At 43.1% G+C, this 16,575-nt stretch overlaps 1 protein-coding gene across 2 annotated transcripts in view; it reads left to right on the plus strand.

Moving 5' to 3' along the window:
* Positions 1 to 16,575, plus strand: part of LOC123517010 (organic cation transporter protein-like) — a 68,962-nt gene that overhangs the window by 36,600 nt on the left and 15,787 nt on the right. For both annotated transcript variants that reach the window (XM_045276827.1, XM_045276828.1), the window contains 5 exons: positions 1,343 to 1,490; positions 1,666 to 1,751; positions 3,053 to 3,312; positions 5,082 to 5,266; positions 6,239 to 6,396. In XM_045276827.1, the coding sequence (XP_045132762.1) occupies positions 1,343 to 1,490; positions 1,666 to 1,751; positions 3,053 to 3,312; positions 5,082 to 5,266; positions 6,239 to 6,396 (837 nt within the window). The remainder of the gene's footprint in view (positions 1 to 1,342; positions 1,491 to 1,665; positions 1,752 to 3,052; positions 3,313 to 5,081; positions 5,267 to 6,238; positions 6,397 to 16,575) is intronic.

Below are 16,575 nucleotides of genomic sequence, written 5' to 3' on the forward strand. Positions count from 1 at the left end.
GAGAGTGGGTGACAGGACAGAACCCTGAGGAACACCACTATTAATAGGTTTAGGAGAGGAACAGTAGCCGTCTACCACAGTAGCAATAGAGCGGTCGGAAAGAAAACATGAGATAAAGTTGCAGAGAGAAGGATAGAAGCCGTAAGAGGGCAGTTTTGAAATCAAAGCTTTATGCCAGACTCTATCAAAAGCTTTTGATATGTCTAACGCAACAGCAAAAGTTTCACCGAAATCTCTAAAAGAGGATGACCAAGATTCAGGAAGGAAAGCCAGAAGATCACCAGTAGAGCGACCTTGACGGAAGCCATACTGGCGATCAGACAGAAGATTGTGAAGTGACAGATGTTTGAGAATCTTCCTATTCAGGATAAATTCAAAAACTTTAGACAAGCAAGAGATTAAAGCTATAGGACGGTAGTTTGAGGGGTTAGAACGGTCACCCTTTTTAGGAACAGGCTGAATGTAGGCAAACTTCCTTTCTATATTTTATCGCTATTTTCATGGTAGCTGTGCTACTGATCTTGCTAACTGCATGGCTTCCCTCCTCCTGCGGCCACACTGCACAAGGCTTTCTTCTTCCTCTCATCCCTATTCTGTCCAACTCTCTAATGCAAGAGTTAACCAGTACGCTCAATCATTCATCCCTTTCACTGGTAAACTCTGGAACTCTCTCCCTGCATCTGTATTTCCGAATTCCTACAACTTGTTTTCTTTTAAGAGGGAGGTATCGAGGCATCTGCTCCTCTAATTCTGGCTGACGGTTTTGGCACTTTTTGAAGTCTTTGGAGAGCCAGCGCTCAAGTGGGCCTTTTTCTCACCCCTGCGTAAAAAAAAAAAAAAAAAAAAAAAAATATATATATATATATATATATATATATATATATATATATATATATATATATATATATATATATATATATATATATATATATATATATATATATATATATATATATATATATATATATATATATATATATATATATATATATATATATATATATATATATATATATATATATATATATATATATATATATATATATATATATATATATATATATATATATATATATATATATATATATATATATATATATATATATATATATATATATATATATATATATATATATATATATATATATATATATATATATATATATATATATATATATATATATATATATATATATATATATATATATATATATATATATATATGTGTGTGTGTGTGTGTGTGTGTGTGTGTGTGTGTGTGTGTGTGTGTGTGTGTGTGTGTGTGTGTGTGTGTGTGTGTGTGTGTGCATAGTATATACATACTTATCTTTGCATTTGGAAGCATGTTGAACGAGTCCCCGCGCTGGCTGGTGGTGATGGGTCGACATGAGAAGGCCCTCTTAGTCATACAAAAAGCAGCGAGAATGAACAACAAAAGTCTGCCTCCAGCCGATAAGCTCCTTGCCATCATGACAAAAGTCCAGGAGCAGGTAGAACAGATTGCGGTGAAAATCAAATAATGAACGTATGTGCTTGTGTGTGTGTGTGTGTGTGTGTGTGTGTGTGTGTGTGTGTGTGTGTGTGTGTGTGTGTGTGTGTGTGTGTGTGTGTGATGATACTGTTAATAATTATTGTTTTCTTATTAATCGTCATTTTGTAATTCAGTCAGCTTCAAAGGAGAGCAAGGCCACCTCTCGGTCCCTTGGCGCTATGGTGTGCGAATTGCTGAACCAAGTCATCATCATATTCAGGTGAGTTGTCAAGGTAGCACCCTCCACTTTTCCTTGACAAACAAACATTGTCACCCATTACATATTTTTTTTTAATTAAACGGCATATCGAAGCTCTCTTGGTAATTGTATTAAGAAATAGTACTAATTGTGGCAGCAGTAGTAGTAGCAACTGCAACAGTAATGGCAGTAACAAAAGTAGTAGTAGCAGAAGTTGTAGTGGTAGTATTAGTTGTAGTAGTAGTAGTAGTAGTAGTAGTAGTAGTAGTAGTAGTAGTAGTAGTGATAGTAGTAGTAGTAGCAGTATAAGTATTAGTAGTAGCAGCAGCAGCAGCAGCAGCAACAGTAGTAGTAGTAGTAGTAGTAGTAGTAGTAGTAGTAGTAGTAGTAGTAGTAGTAGTAGTAGTAGTAGTAGAAGTAGAAGTAATAGAAGTAATAGTAGTATTTTTGAACCACATAAACCTTTTTTTGATATAAAAGAGGAAAACTGGTCAAAGGTAACACAAAACGAAAAAAAAAAAAAGGCCCACTTAGTTGCCAGTCTCCTTGCAGGTCAGAGAGAGTTAGCCCCCCCCATCTAATACAGAAGGATAAAATGTCTTGCCTTAGTACCACTACCATTACCACTACAGTACTACTACTACTACCTACTACTACTACTACTGCTACTACTACTACTGGTGGTGGTGGTGTTGGTGGTGGTGTGAGGGTAGTGCTGCTGCTGCTACTGTAGAGGAAGAGGTATTTAAGGTATATAAGTAGACAAATGGATGATTAGATAGAATAGGGAGAAGGAAGAGTAGTTGGATGACGAAGTAGATAGATAAATGGACGTATGAATAGATGGACAGATAGATAAATAGATAGATAGAGATAGATAGATAGATAGATAGATAGATAGATAGATAGATAGATAGATAGATAGATAGATAGATAGATAGATAGATAGATAGAGAGAGAGAGAGAGAGAGAGAGAGAGAGAGAGAGAGAGAGAGAGAGAGAGAGAGAGAGAGAGAGTGTGTGTGTGTGTGTGTGTGTGTGTGTGTGTGTGTGTGTGTGTGTGTGTGTGTGTGTGTGTGTGTGTGTGTGTGTGTCCTTGAAAACGATAACAGTAATTAGAAACATACTACGTAAACAGACTGCACATTGATGATAAAACCCACAGCGGGGATAGACTGACTGACTCCAGAATGCATAATCCCCAAATGTATATCACTAACCTAACTCACCAATAAACTTACTGACACAAGAGAGAGAGAGAGAGAGAGAGAGAGAGAGAGAGAGAGAGAGAGAGAGAGAGATTGACACATTTTATTCCGCAGCACCATCAAGCTGGCTACCGTCACAGTCGTCACGAGCATCGGCTTTTTCACGGTGGCCATGATCTTCTTCGGCCTCACCCTCGCAGCCTCCTCATTGGGGATCAGCAACCCATTCCTCTTCATGGTGATTTCCGGCTTAGTAGAACTTGTTTGCATCTTCGGAATTTATTTTCTGGAAAAGATGGGCCGCAAGAGGTTTGCCATTTTTATTTTTGGTCTGTGTGCAGTCGCCCTCCTGCTGCAACCAGTTGTACCTGCTGGTGAGTAAGATCTGTATTCTGAATTTAAGTTTCACGTATAAGAGTGTTTTTTTTTTTTTTTGCGGATCTGGTGACATTTCTAAGATTTTTATATGAATTACAGGATAAGCTGTCTTGAGAACTCAGTTAATTCCTTCTAAGAAAACAACCGTGGTGAGAACATGGAATTAAGAATTATATGGATGGCAAAAGTGATGATTAAGATGGATCACGCTCATGTGAAAAAGTGGATAGATTCTCGTGTTGTCTGTTCGGGGAGAAGTGAGGGACAAAATAGCAGGAGTGTTCTCTTGATCAAGAACTCATCATTCCATACAAAATATCACAAATAATAAATGTTACAATAATTTTTCAAAATAAGACGCGCTAACAGTTGCATCTTTGTGTCTGGGAACCCTAAAAAGAAAAAAAAAATGAAGAGAATATTCATAACTCGTCTAAATAACTCCACCCGTCCTGACGCCTGGGTTACAAGTCAGTGTCTGGCCATGTACTGTATCCGGTAAATTGCTCGAAATCAATTGTGCGACAGTAAACTGCTCGAAATCAATTGCTCGAGAAAATAAATTCCCGAATTATCAATTGCTCGAAAGGCAGATTGCTCGAAAATAGTGGTTTAATGAGAAATGTCGAAAGTAAAATGAGAAATATCCAAAAAATAAGATATAGAAATACAATTTTATCATTGTCAAGTGAACAGTCAAAATTAAGAACGGATACATTAATTATTATACACTATCCAAAAGAATTTCCGAAAATATTATTATTGTTAATTAAATATATAAAAGATATCCATTCAATCATAATTTCTTCATTACTTTTTCGCTCTCAATAAAAGTTATATCCATCTCTAGGACTCGAAATTTTCAAAATTACTGAAATATAGATAGAAAACAAGTATGAGAAAAAAAGGAATATTTGATAGTCAGAAAAAAAATTATCTGTTGTATTGTAAGTTAATACTTGGTTGATGAAAATAATTTAAATTTATAGTGTTTTATAAATGTGAAATCTAGTAAATTTACAATATCAGCAATATACAATCCAGTGCCGAGTATTAACAATTAAGGGAAGACTGTAAGATAAGGCTGATGGCAATGAATATGATAGCTATGGGAGAAAAAGGGAGAGCCACACGTACAGCGAGTAGCCCTGCCACCGTGTGGTAATTCAGTACAAAGAGAAAGCCCTGGAAGACTGACTGCTAAGGTGAGTGTCTCGTAGCATTTCGAGCAGTTTACTGTTCGAACAATTGATATAATTCGAGAATGATTTTTTTCGGACAATTGGTTTCGCGCAATTTACGGTCCAGCAATTGCTTTCGAGCAATATACTTAGATCTGGCCATGTACTGTACACCCTTCAACTCTGCTGTCCCTGCCAACCCCCTTCTCATGTCAACAGGTCTACCTCCTCTGGCCACCACACAAGGGTTTCATTATGATTTATACCAAGATCAGGAGTCTTTAGCGTACATGCATATTGCCTTTACGTCAATCACTCAACTTCCTGTCGTCTTCTCAGCTTGTCATCATTACCTTAACATCTGTCGCTTTCCCCAACTTTCTCTCTCTCTCTCTCTCTCTCTCTCTCTCTCTCTCTCTCTCTCTGCATCAGCTCTGATGACAAAAATAATTGTAGCATCTACCTGGAACTACTTGGTGACAACAGTTGTATTTAGTACATACTGGCACGCCGCATCTGATGGAAGCCATCTTTTGACATCGGTGTGTGCTGTTCTTCACTCATTGTTTGGCTTTCCTCCGCAGACTTACAATGGATATCCACAACGTTAATAATGACTGGTAAGATGGCTTCCTCCAGCGCCTTCTCTTTAATGTTCCTGTACTCGTCTGAGCTGTATCCGACAGAGGTTAGGACGCAAGGCATGGGAGTCGGTATGATGTCTTCCCGCGTCGGCGCCTTCATCGCCCCGTTCATTATGAGTGTACTGGTGAGCTAGAGAGAGAGAGAGAGAGAGAGAGAGAGAGAGAGAGAGAGAGAGAGAGAGAGAGAGAGAGAGAGAGAGAGAGTGGGAGGGAAGGAGAACATCGAAGATGTCAGTTCCTTAAGAAGACAGTCTGATAACAAATCCAAAATCACATTGCAAAGTGTCTTGAAACTTTCTCTTGAAAGAACTGAAGTCAGAAGGAGGAGGATGTACAGTACAGTACAGTACAGTACAGTAACAAGCAAGGAGTTTCAGAGTTTTAAGCAATATGGACGAAAGGTTGAGAATATTGCTTAATTCTTGCTGAAAAGTTGTGAATAGGATAGAGGTCAATGGCAATGAAGTCTTTCATTGAATTTTGGGTTGATAATCACTTGGTACTCAGTTCAGATGAACCTGAGTAGAAATAGGACTCAGGATGTTTGGTGCTTGTAAACTGAGACACTGTCCTAAACCATTCAGTCCCCAGGATGTTTCTAGAGTTAGATGTCTGGACTACAGCTTCATGAAGGCAGTAGCTATGTAGATCCCCACACACAAATATTACATTCACAAAACTACTCATTACTTACTTAACAACATTCATTCAACCACTCAATCATATCCATCTACTCACATCTACCCACCAACAGCCATCTATCCACATTCATACACCCATCATCCCACTTACACCCACCAAATCATCCACCTAACAACCAATCCGCCCTACCATCCGTTACACACAGACCTACCCATCCATTATCCTAACCAACAATCAATCCGTCTACCCATCCATCCATTGTCCACTGACCATTCACCAACCTGCTCATTCATTCATATTCATTCACTTATCTATTCATCTACCCATCTACTCAGTACACCAAACCCACCATCTAGACTTTATCCATACACCCCATCACCCGTGTATACCCTCCATTCATCCAGCCACTCAACCATCCACAATTATCCAAATGGATAAACCGGTACCTTCTTCAGGAGGTTGATCATCCGTGGGCGATCTCCGTGGTGTTCGGGTTGATGGCTGCTGTGGCCTCCTTGTCCTTTTTGCCGCTGTGGGAAACTGGCAACATCTGTCTACCGGACACCATAGCGCAGATGGAGGAACCGAAAGAAGCAGCCTACCACACACCTAAGTATGTTACTTTATTCGTTATTCATATTTGTATTAGTTCTGGCATTGCTAAGGATTATCTATATTTTGAAACAGTTCTGTGTCGCAAACAAAGGTTTTTCAGGGTATTATGGTTTTGGTGACAGATTAACAATATTTTTAAGTTAATGGCAAAGGAAACACTCTTGAATACCCTATTAATTGCCTTTATGACCTTTAAAAACAGTCATGATGAGAGACCAAAGCGTCTCTGAGTTCTAAACTAAAAAATCTTCAACCTCGCTGCGATCATTCTGCATCCATGAAGTGAACTTTTCTTACACAATACTAGGAAATCATTACGTTGTCCTTGAAAATCTAAAGTTAGCGACATAGTGTGGCATGCATATGTCTTACTATTTGCCTTCTTGTGGATTTGTCACGTAGGACTTTTGCCTCTATAATGTTCTGTAGTTATTTATATGCTACATCTCTTTTTATTTATTATTTTTTTCTAACGTCAACTCATATATAGTTGCCATTCTAAAATGTTGTCAAAAAAAAAAAAAAAAAAAATGGTTGTATCTCTATTGTTATTCGTAATTAGTAAATTCTAACGCATGCATAACATAATTCAAGTTTTTCCACTTTCCATTAATATAATATAATTCACTATAAATATTCTAGTTAAGTCTCCAGACATTAAATACAGTGTCATTTTTCCCTGGTGCGATTTCTCGGCCAACTCCCTTATCCGTCTTTACTTATTGTTATCTTACGCCGCTATGAATGCACTAGCCCCACCAGCTGAGAGGCAGGTAGTGCCTGAGGACTTGCCGAAGATAGTTGTGGTTGTTTTCATTCTGTACGTAGCATTATGTGGTAAATCCTGATGACAACTTAATATTGATCATTCTTTTTAATGGAATTGACTTGTATATTTTTACATGAATAAAATTCAGCTTATTGTTATTTATGCTTTTCTTTAGGATTTTTCATCAATATACTTTAAAATCAAGCCGCAGATCATAATAAATCAAAGTCAAAAGCCATCCAAATCAATGTTTTACCATGTCCATGCTTACATGTCCATGCTTACGGAGGAGGTAGTAGACACCTACCGAAACAATAATTTACTCCAAGCGAGATATAATAGCAATACTAGTTCTGTTCTGGACAAGTTCTTGTCTGACCAGCTCTTGTCTGGATAAGTTCAGGGGGTGTTGTGAACTTAGCATTAAATATAGTTGTGATCTCGTTGAATGTTTCTTTTTGTGTCTCACAACTCAAGGGGGCAGTCACGGTCTGCCCTCTAAAGACAACTCTCCTACTTCACACAAAACTACATGCACTTACTACTCACACATCCTTCACTTAAAAAAAAAAAAAAAAATAGCGACTCCTAATTCAGCCTCAGAATCCCCTTCTGGGGAGAGAATCATATATGTCCCCAGGTCGGACTGCTCTCTCGGTATTGACCCAAAATGTCTTGACATCTATCTCCCTCAACTTTTTCTCCTTTAATTTCTGCAACGTTCGCGATCCTAGATCTAATTTTCAATCTGTAGAACACCACCTCTCCTCTTCTAAACCTCATCTTATTTTCCTAACCGTAACACAGCTGTCTGTGGCAATTGACAGGAGCTCCGTCTCTGTTCCCTCCTACTTTCTCTATTCTCATTTTCGTTATAAAGTTGGACGTTGAGTCTTTTTGTGCAACGACTTGCTCTCGTGCCCACGCTCTTGAATCTTCCGAGTTTTCCACCATCTTGCTTCAACTCAACAGTCACTCTCTAACTAAATTTATCTGTGCTGTCTATCTCTCCCCTAACTCCTCTGACTATGGTAAATCCTTTGACTATTTAACTTCCAAAGTGGAGCACATTCTGTCCCTCTATCGTTCCTTGGAGATATCCATCCTTGGAGATTTCATTATATACCTTTGGCTTTCCTCTCCATTCACTGACCATCCTGGTGAAGTACCCTTCATCTTTGCTATCCTCCATGACCTAGAGCAACTGGTGTAACACCCTACTTGTATTCCTGACCGTCTTGGAGATATGCCCAACATTCTTGATTTTTTTCTTATCTTTAATCCTTCTGCTTATGTTGTTACTCTCTCCTCTCCGTTGGGCTCCTCCAATCACAATCTCATTTATGTATCTTGTTCTATTTCTTCAGTCTCTCCTCAGGATCCTCCAAAAGGGGGTACCTCTGGCGCTTTACCTCTGCCAGTTCAGGGGACCTGAGGAGGTATTATGCTGATTTTCCCTGGAATTATTACTATTTCCATGTCAGAGACCCATCTCTGTGTGCTGAGCGCATAACAGAGATGATAATATATGGCATGGAGGCGTACATTTCTCACTCTTTTTTTTCTCAATCTAAACAATCTAAACCTTGGGATTAACACAGCCTGTTCTCGTGCTATACATGATAGAATGGTTGCCAACAAAAGGTACTTGAGCCTTTCATCACTTGAATCTCATCCACTTTATATTTCTGCCCGGAATCATACCAAGTCTGTTCTTCAACTTGCCAAACACTCCTTCATAAATAAAAAAAAAAAAAAAAAAATGTCAAGATCTTTCAAACTCCAACTCCACTAGAGATTTCTGGCATCTGGCAGAAAAAAAACTCCAATAACTTTACTTTTTCATCTTTCCCTCCTTTATTTCATCCTGATGGCACCACTGCCATCTCATCTGTCTCTAAAGGGGAAAATTCGGTCGATTTTTCGAAAACTTTTGAAAATATATTTGGCATCTGACATCGTCACTCTTATCCCTAGCCGTGCAAGTCTTTACCAGGCACATGATGCATTTATCACCTGGTTATGGTGGTTTAAAGGGATTGATCTTTAAATGCCGGAGCTTGTGCCACTTCCCCTTTATCTTTTAGAATTTGATTTTCTTGTATTTCTTTTGCTTTTATTATGGTGGTGGGTGGATTCTATCCAAGTGAGGAGTGAGTGCCCTTTACCTCCCATAGCTCTGTTTCTACTGTCTTTGCCTCCCTTTCTGTCCTTTCTTGGGCAGCCTCTAGCCACGTTCCTGATCCAGTTCTGCTGGGGGTTCCGACCATGCAAACCCCTCAGCAGGTGCCAAGGCACCAGATGGGCTTACCTACCCGTATGACGGATTCAGGGGAAAGCTTGCAAGATCCCTGTATCTTGAGAGGGACGGGAGGATCCTTCGCCCTATTTTTAACTTTGGGGGTGCCGGTTGGGTTGCAGACATGGCGCCTGCCTGTCAGACCATTCCTGGAATAAACCTTTGGAGGGTTCTATGTGTAGGGTCCTGGAACGTCCAGAGCCTCTCAGAGGATCAACAACTGCCTCATCTATCGGATGAGCTCAGTAGGCTGAAGGTGGATATGGTAGGACTCTCTAAGACAAGGAGGCCTGGTAGTGGCGAGACCAGTAGCAAGGGTTTTACTTACAATTGGTCCGGCATGAGCAATGATCACCATGTCAAGGGGGTTGCCATAGCAGACTGCAGCTGTCTGTTGTAGAGGTTATTCTGGTTGATGAACATATAATGCAACTAAGGCTGAAGCACAGTCTAGGCTTCATGTCTGTTGTTGCAGTATGCGCTCCTACCAAACTGTGTGAAACTGAAGAGAAGGAGACGTTCTACGCCAAACTTGATTCTGTACTGGACCAGTGTCCCTGTCGTGATGCACTTATTGTCTTAGGCGACTTTAATTCTGTCACTGGGACTGAGAGAGCCGGCTACGAGTTGTTTATTGGTCTCCATAGCTCTGGTACCAGGAACAACAATAACTCTTTCCTTTTGAATCTTGCAAGATCCAGAAGGTTGAGAATTGCAGGTTTTTTGTATCAGAGACCAGCGCTACACCACTGGACTTGGTATAGCAATGCCGGAGGGGTAGCTAAGGAGACCAACCATATCATTGTTAGTACTCGTTGGAGGATCCTTCAGAACTGCAGAGTTTTTTGGAGTGCCGAGTTTTTTGCAATTGATCACAGGCTTGTTGTTGCTACACTCAAGCTACATGTCAAGTTCTGAAAGCCTCCAAGATGTGACCACACTGTGTTACATCTTGAGAAACTGAAGGACTTGACTTGTGCCCAGGAGTATGCAGGGACAATCTCCAATCAGTTTGGATTGCTCAACACCATTGAGAACCCGGTAGAGTTATGGGATACCTTCAAACATGAGACTCTTGAGGCTGCCAAGGAATGCGTTGGGGAGCTCCCAAGGTCACGGAGTAGCTTCGCCTCGATCGAGATGCTGGACAGTAATGAGGAGAGTTGCGCTACCAGACTTGCTGGGAACCACGACCAGTATAGGACTCTGTCACGTAGGACTAGAACTCTCCTGAGGAGACACAAGGAGAGGTATGTCAGTGGTCTCGCTGAGGATGTAGTGTCATTTAAATACTAATGACCTCCGACCTGCCTATCGAGCCCTGAAGAAACTCCGATCCAAGTCTACATCTCAGGCGAGCGCTATCCGAACAGCAGATGGTCGCCTCACATTGGACGCAGGTGGGCAGATGGCTCGTTGGGCTGAGTACTTTGAGCAGCTGTTCATGATGGATCCTCCAAGCTGACAGCTTCAAACTGCAGGGTTACAGGTGCTGGATGCTGATCCTCCCACTGACGAAACTGCACCCTCCATTGATGATGTTAAAGAGGTTGTGGCAAAGTTGAAGGGTGGAAAGGCAGCTGATTATCGGTAACATCAGTGCGGACCTGCTCAAAGCGGGGGTGAGGCCATGATCTGTGAGTTGTATGCTGTCTTGACTGCTGTATGGCATTCAGGTAACATTCCCTCTGACTGGAAAAAGGGATTGGTCATCCCTATCTGGAAGGAGAAAGGGGACCGTCAGGACTGCAATAATTAATACTAATACTCAGTGTACCAGGCAAGGTGTTTGCCTATTTGCTGTTGATCTGCAATCACCTGCTGAAACACCAGAGACCTGAACACTCTGGGTTCATGCTCAGTAAGTCAACAACTGACTGGATCCTAGCGCTTCGCGTACCGGTGGAGCACCGAAGTGAACTTCAACAAGGGATGCTTGCAGCCTATGTCGATCTCAAGAAGGCGTTTGATTCAGTGCATTGAGAGACACTCTGGGATCTTATGCGCCACCATGGGATTCCTGTAAGGATTATTAGTCTATTAACACTGGCCTCTACTCTAGGACTGAGTGCTGTGAAGTGTGAAGGGGGCGTGTCCAGCTTCTTCCCTGTGAATACGGGAGTGAGGCAGGGATGCGCTTTTCAACATTTGCATGGACTGGGTACTAGGCAGAGTTGTAGACCAAAGTCATTGTGGAGCATCTGTCTGCAATACTGAGTTTTTGCCAATGATGCAGTAATCTTTGCTAAGTCAGTGGAGGTTCTAGTAATGGTTCTAGAGGGACTGCACGAGGAGAAATTGCTTCGTGAGACTGATTCGAGGCCAATTACCAGCATAGTCCGTCAACGCCAACTGCGACTATATGGGCATGTGGCACGCTAGCCAGAAGCCGATCTTGCATATCGGGTTGTCTCCGAAAGGGATAACCCAGCATGGAGGAGGCCAAGGTGACGTCCACAGAACTCATGGCTGCGGCAAGTCGATGCCTCTTGCTGGGAGTTACTTGGCATGGGAAAGGAGCCTGCATGAAGACTCGCTAGGCGTGACCGCCTGGAGTGTCCCCATATAGGGTAGGCAAGGCGACGCGCCCCACCCCAGCGTATGCCCCCTGTGAGGATATAAGGGAGATACACCGTGCCGGCTCTTCCTCCCTTCCTAAACTACCTTGCCTCGGTAGTTACTATACGCTCTGCCGGCTTCGTTATACCCCCAAGCCGGACCTTGTTAAGTTTTGGATCTCCGGTACCATGAGGCTTCGGTACCATGAGGCTTTGCTACTGGCCTTGGCTCCTTCCTTTCCGAGGCTACAATTGGATCCGGTTTTGAAGCCAAGACAGACACCAGCACACCGTCCCTTGGTGAACACCTTGCCTCTCCAACATGGATTTATATTTTTATCCATATAATCATGTGTCTGCAGCAAGCTACAGACACAGCCTATTACCACAAGAGGAGAGGCAGGCCTACCAAACGAGTGATGATAGTTCTCTTGTAGTGATATAATTAGAAAGGCTACAAAAATTGGACAACCTTACGAAGTGTGCGTGTGGAAAAAAGTTACCTGAGAAATAGTAAGTAATAGCTTCAAAATAGGTTCTACTTGGACACAGTGAGGTGGGTTAGCTCCAGTAATACCCACATAATATGTTATTTTCATATTTGATATATATATATATATATATATATATATATATATATATATATATATATATATATATATATATATATATATATATATATATATTCTCTTGTAGGCATACGAGGTTGAAAGCTATAGCAATTTATCCTTTATTGATTTTTTTATGTACGGTTTCTATTTGCCGTATTGTTTTTCGGTGTTCGTCCGATAGCTGGAGCAAAAGCTCAGTTAAGGGGGGGGACGTTTCGGAACTAACTTGGTCCATCTTCAGGCTGAGTATGATGTCGGAATTCAAATTCAAATTAAAATTTTATTTAGAAAAGTTGGGGGATACAAAGGAGATGGGGGAGGGATAAGAGGAGAGGGAATGAAAAAAGTAGATGAAAGTGAAGTACAGGAGAAGGTAAAAAGTGTCAGGGCGGTCCGGGAAGCTGTTTTTTATTTGAAAGTGATGGAGTGGAACAATATTTATATATATACATTGAAGTATTATTATTTACAGTGTGAAGAAATTAACAACGAGAATAAAACTTAGTGGTTAAGGAAAGATAAATCTGGGCAATATAGAGGAAAATAATTACATAAATACTCTGAGTTTACGGAAAGATAAAAAACAAGTATACATAGGGGAAAGATAAATACATATATACATACAATATATACAGAAGAAAATAAATACATATTCAAATATCATTACACATGTGATTGACGAGAGTGTCCACACTTGATGGGATTGTCTCAACTGCCGGTACTGGGATGCAGGTACAGGGTCACGCTCTAAGGTCATCAGGCTCTGCGGGAACCATGAGTGTTGTCTTTGAGGGGCCCCTTCGTGTAGCTACTGGAGGGAGTCTAACTGCTCCCAGCCCAAATCTCGGAGGCGTTGCCAGACTCCGACTGTGAGGTCGTGGAGCCTGACATTGAGTGCTGGGATAGAGGCCTCCTCGTGCATGGCCTCTGCTGCGCGGAAATCGTCCCAGCGGGAGTCCAGGGCGAAGCGGAGGGTTGCATTTTGCACTCTTTGGAGCCTGCTGACCGCGGACCTGCTGAAGGCGTGCGTAGGGACAGGAAGGTACGTCAAGACTGGGATCACCAGAGTTTTGATGAGACGGAGATTGAGCTGCTTGTGGAGGTCACGGAGCCTAAACAGATTCCCCAGGGCCCTCCTGGCTTGCTGGACCCTGCTGGTGACGTGGGAGGTGTATCCATGTCTTGAGATCTGGAGTCCCAAGGACCTCCCACGCGGCCGAAAGTCTACAGGGTCGTCGTCGACAAGCAGGGGGTCTGGGCGATTGGTGGCTACGGGGATGACCGTGAACTTGTTCAGGTTCGTCCGTATCCTCCATTCCGCCTCGTAGGCGTTCACTCTGGCGATCTCTCTCCTGGTCCTGGCGTTGAGCATCCCGGTAGACCTCCCAGGGTGGAAGACGAGATGGGTGATGTCCACATACTAAGCATTGATGCCAGCTGCGGATTCAGGGCAGTCCCGGGTGCAAACAGTGTACAGGGTTGGGGAGAGGACACTCCCCTGCGGGACTCCGGTGTGGAGAGGAAATGGTGGGCCTGTGTGCGGACCCATTCTGACCCTGGCAGTCCTGTCCATCTAGAAGTCGCAAAGCAAACGCTCTACGGGGCCGGGGAGCCCGAGGTGTAAGATCTTAAACTTAAGTCCAAGATGCCACACCTTGTCAAAAGCCTTGCTGACATCTCGGAGGACAAGGTTGTACCTACTGCCAGATGCCTGCTGGATCGCGAGGGTCTCGGTGACGGTGGCGATGGCGTGCATAGTCCCGATGCCTCTCCTACAACCGTACTGCCCTGGGCTATACAACCCAGCTTCCTCCAGGTGGTCATGCAGGCGTCTCGTTACCACCTTCTCCAGCAGTTTCCCCGGGGTCTCCAGGAGGAGATGGGACGATAGCTGTCCAGGAGTGAGGGGTCCTTCCCAGCTTTGGCTATCATCTTCATCTCTGCTTCCTTGAACCTGTCGGGGAAGGGGTAGCGATAAGCTCCTTATAACCAAGAATACTGGATCAGGCGAGCGGTGGGAGGAGCTAAGCTGTGCGCTGATTGGCTGGCGCGTTTTCCATGGTGTGATGATGCTTAGAGGATGGGAGAATTTGAAGGTTATCGATTTGCACATTCATGGTGGGCTGTTTTACAATGATGTAGATGGCTTCAAGGTACTGCAGGCGGCGTGGGTCACGTTCTCTGTCGATGACTTTCGTGTTATTGTTGAGATCTTGGCGAGTTAGGCAACTGCGATGTTGTGTAGCTTAGTGATCCTTGATGGCTCTGCTTCCAAGATGGCAAGTAAGTCATCTCGACAGTGTGGTCCGTGTCATTCCAATGTAGGAGTGAGGCCCGCATTCCTCACTGTTGCAGGTATGTTGGTAAATGACATGGTCCTCTTGTCTTGCTTCCCGAAGGTCGGTTGCGAAGAAGCTGTGATGTTTTTCTTGTCTTGTAGTATACAGTAAGAGTGATCCTACTGTTCTTGTCGGTGGGTCGCACGTTCTTGTAAACAATGTTTTTGATGGTCTTTTCTACGGTCTTGTAGTCGATGGACATGTGACCTCTGTAGTAAATTTTTATTGTTTCTCTTCATTTGGTTTCTTCCTCCAAAGGAGAGACCTAAGAAACCCCCAGAACTCCCAAAGCAGGGGCAGCCTGCGATGCGTTGAGGAAATCCGTGAGCATGCGGTTCCAACCTCAATTGCGGGGCCAGGTAAAGGAAAGTTTAGCTTGAAGAGGGCCTTCCATAACCTCTTAGGTTTGTAGCTATTGTGCAGGGCAGGGCAACTGCGACGGCTTTTAGAAGTTGGGTTGTCTGCAGCAACCACTAACTGCAGGATAGGACTACCACAGCTAGTTCACACAGGGGGTTCTTTCCCCCTAAGCATGATGTCCAGCAAACGAGACCCCAGGACTGTATCACCTCGCCGAGCTATGAGTCTAGATCGTGTCAAACGACGTTACAAAGAAACAGAGAACGAGTCCAGAGCTCCCCCAAGCAAAACAAGCAATCCACCTCCTCCGCCATCGGAAAGCCATCATACAGAGAGAACCTCAGGATGGATATGGAAACAACCACGGAGGAAACAGCTCACAACACGACGACAGACAAGAACGAGGATGGCTGGCAACAAGTTCAAACCAGAAAAAGAAGAACCAAGCAGGAGAAACCAGTATGCTACAATCACGCGAAATAACGGAAGAAAACCTCAACAATGTTCCAAAGATCCTCATCCCACAGACCCACGGATTCGAGTCCCCCATAGACGTGGCAGAAGCGATAGAGGAGTACCTGAATCTCCCTACGAAGTTGCAGATGAAATTTCTCCACTCAGGCCAAGTGCTGCTCTATCCACCCGACCAGGATACCTTCAGTGCAATCATGGAAATAGGAGAAATACATGGCATACCCGTTCAACTAAAGACAACTTCTCACGGTACGAGCAAGGAATCCTCCTCAAATAACCGCTCCTAATGCCACTTTCAATTCTCAGGAGGCACTCTGCAGTGCTAGCAGCAGAGAGATGCACGACATGCACAGGAAAACTGACGAGGCAGGTAGAAATGACAGTACAGGGTCAGCTACCAGGGATGCTAGACCTGGGACGATGGGAGACATTCTACACCAGACCCTTTGGCAAGGAACCTCTCAGATGCTACAAATGCCAGAAATTTGGTCATCACAGGAGCAACTGCACCCTGCCACTGAAGTGCGGAGTCTGCGCCGGAAACCACAACACGGAGGTATGCATCACCAAGCACAAGGAAGGACAGGCCACAACGGCAAAGTGCCCAAACTGCCAGGAAGCCCACCATGCTTGGCACAAAGCCTGCTTAGTGAGAAAAGAACTCGTGGATGTCCAAAGGCAAGCACAACAGAAATGGATAACCACCCACCACCCGACGAGCGCCGCAACCAACAGGACGAGCCAATCTGCTGTGGCAGCCACCTCCA

This window comes from Portunus trituberculatus, chromosome 41, assembly GCF_017591435.1.
Source record: "Portunus trituberculatus isolate SZX2019 chromosome 41, ASM1759143v1, whole genome shotgun sequence".
NCBI classification, from domain to species: domain Eukaryota; kingdom Metazoa; phylum Arthropoda; class Malacostraca; order Decapoda; family Portunidae; genus Portunus; species Portunus trituberculatus.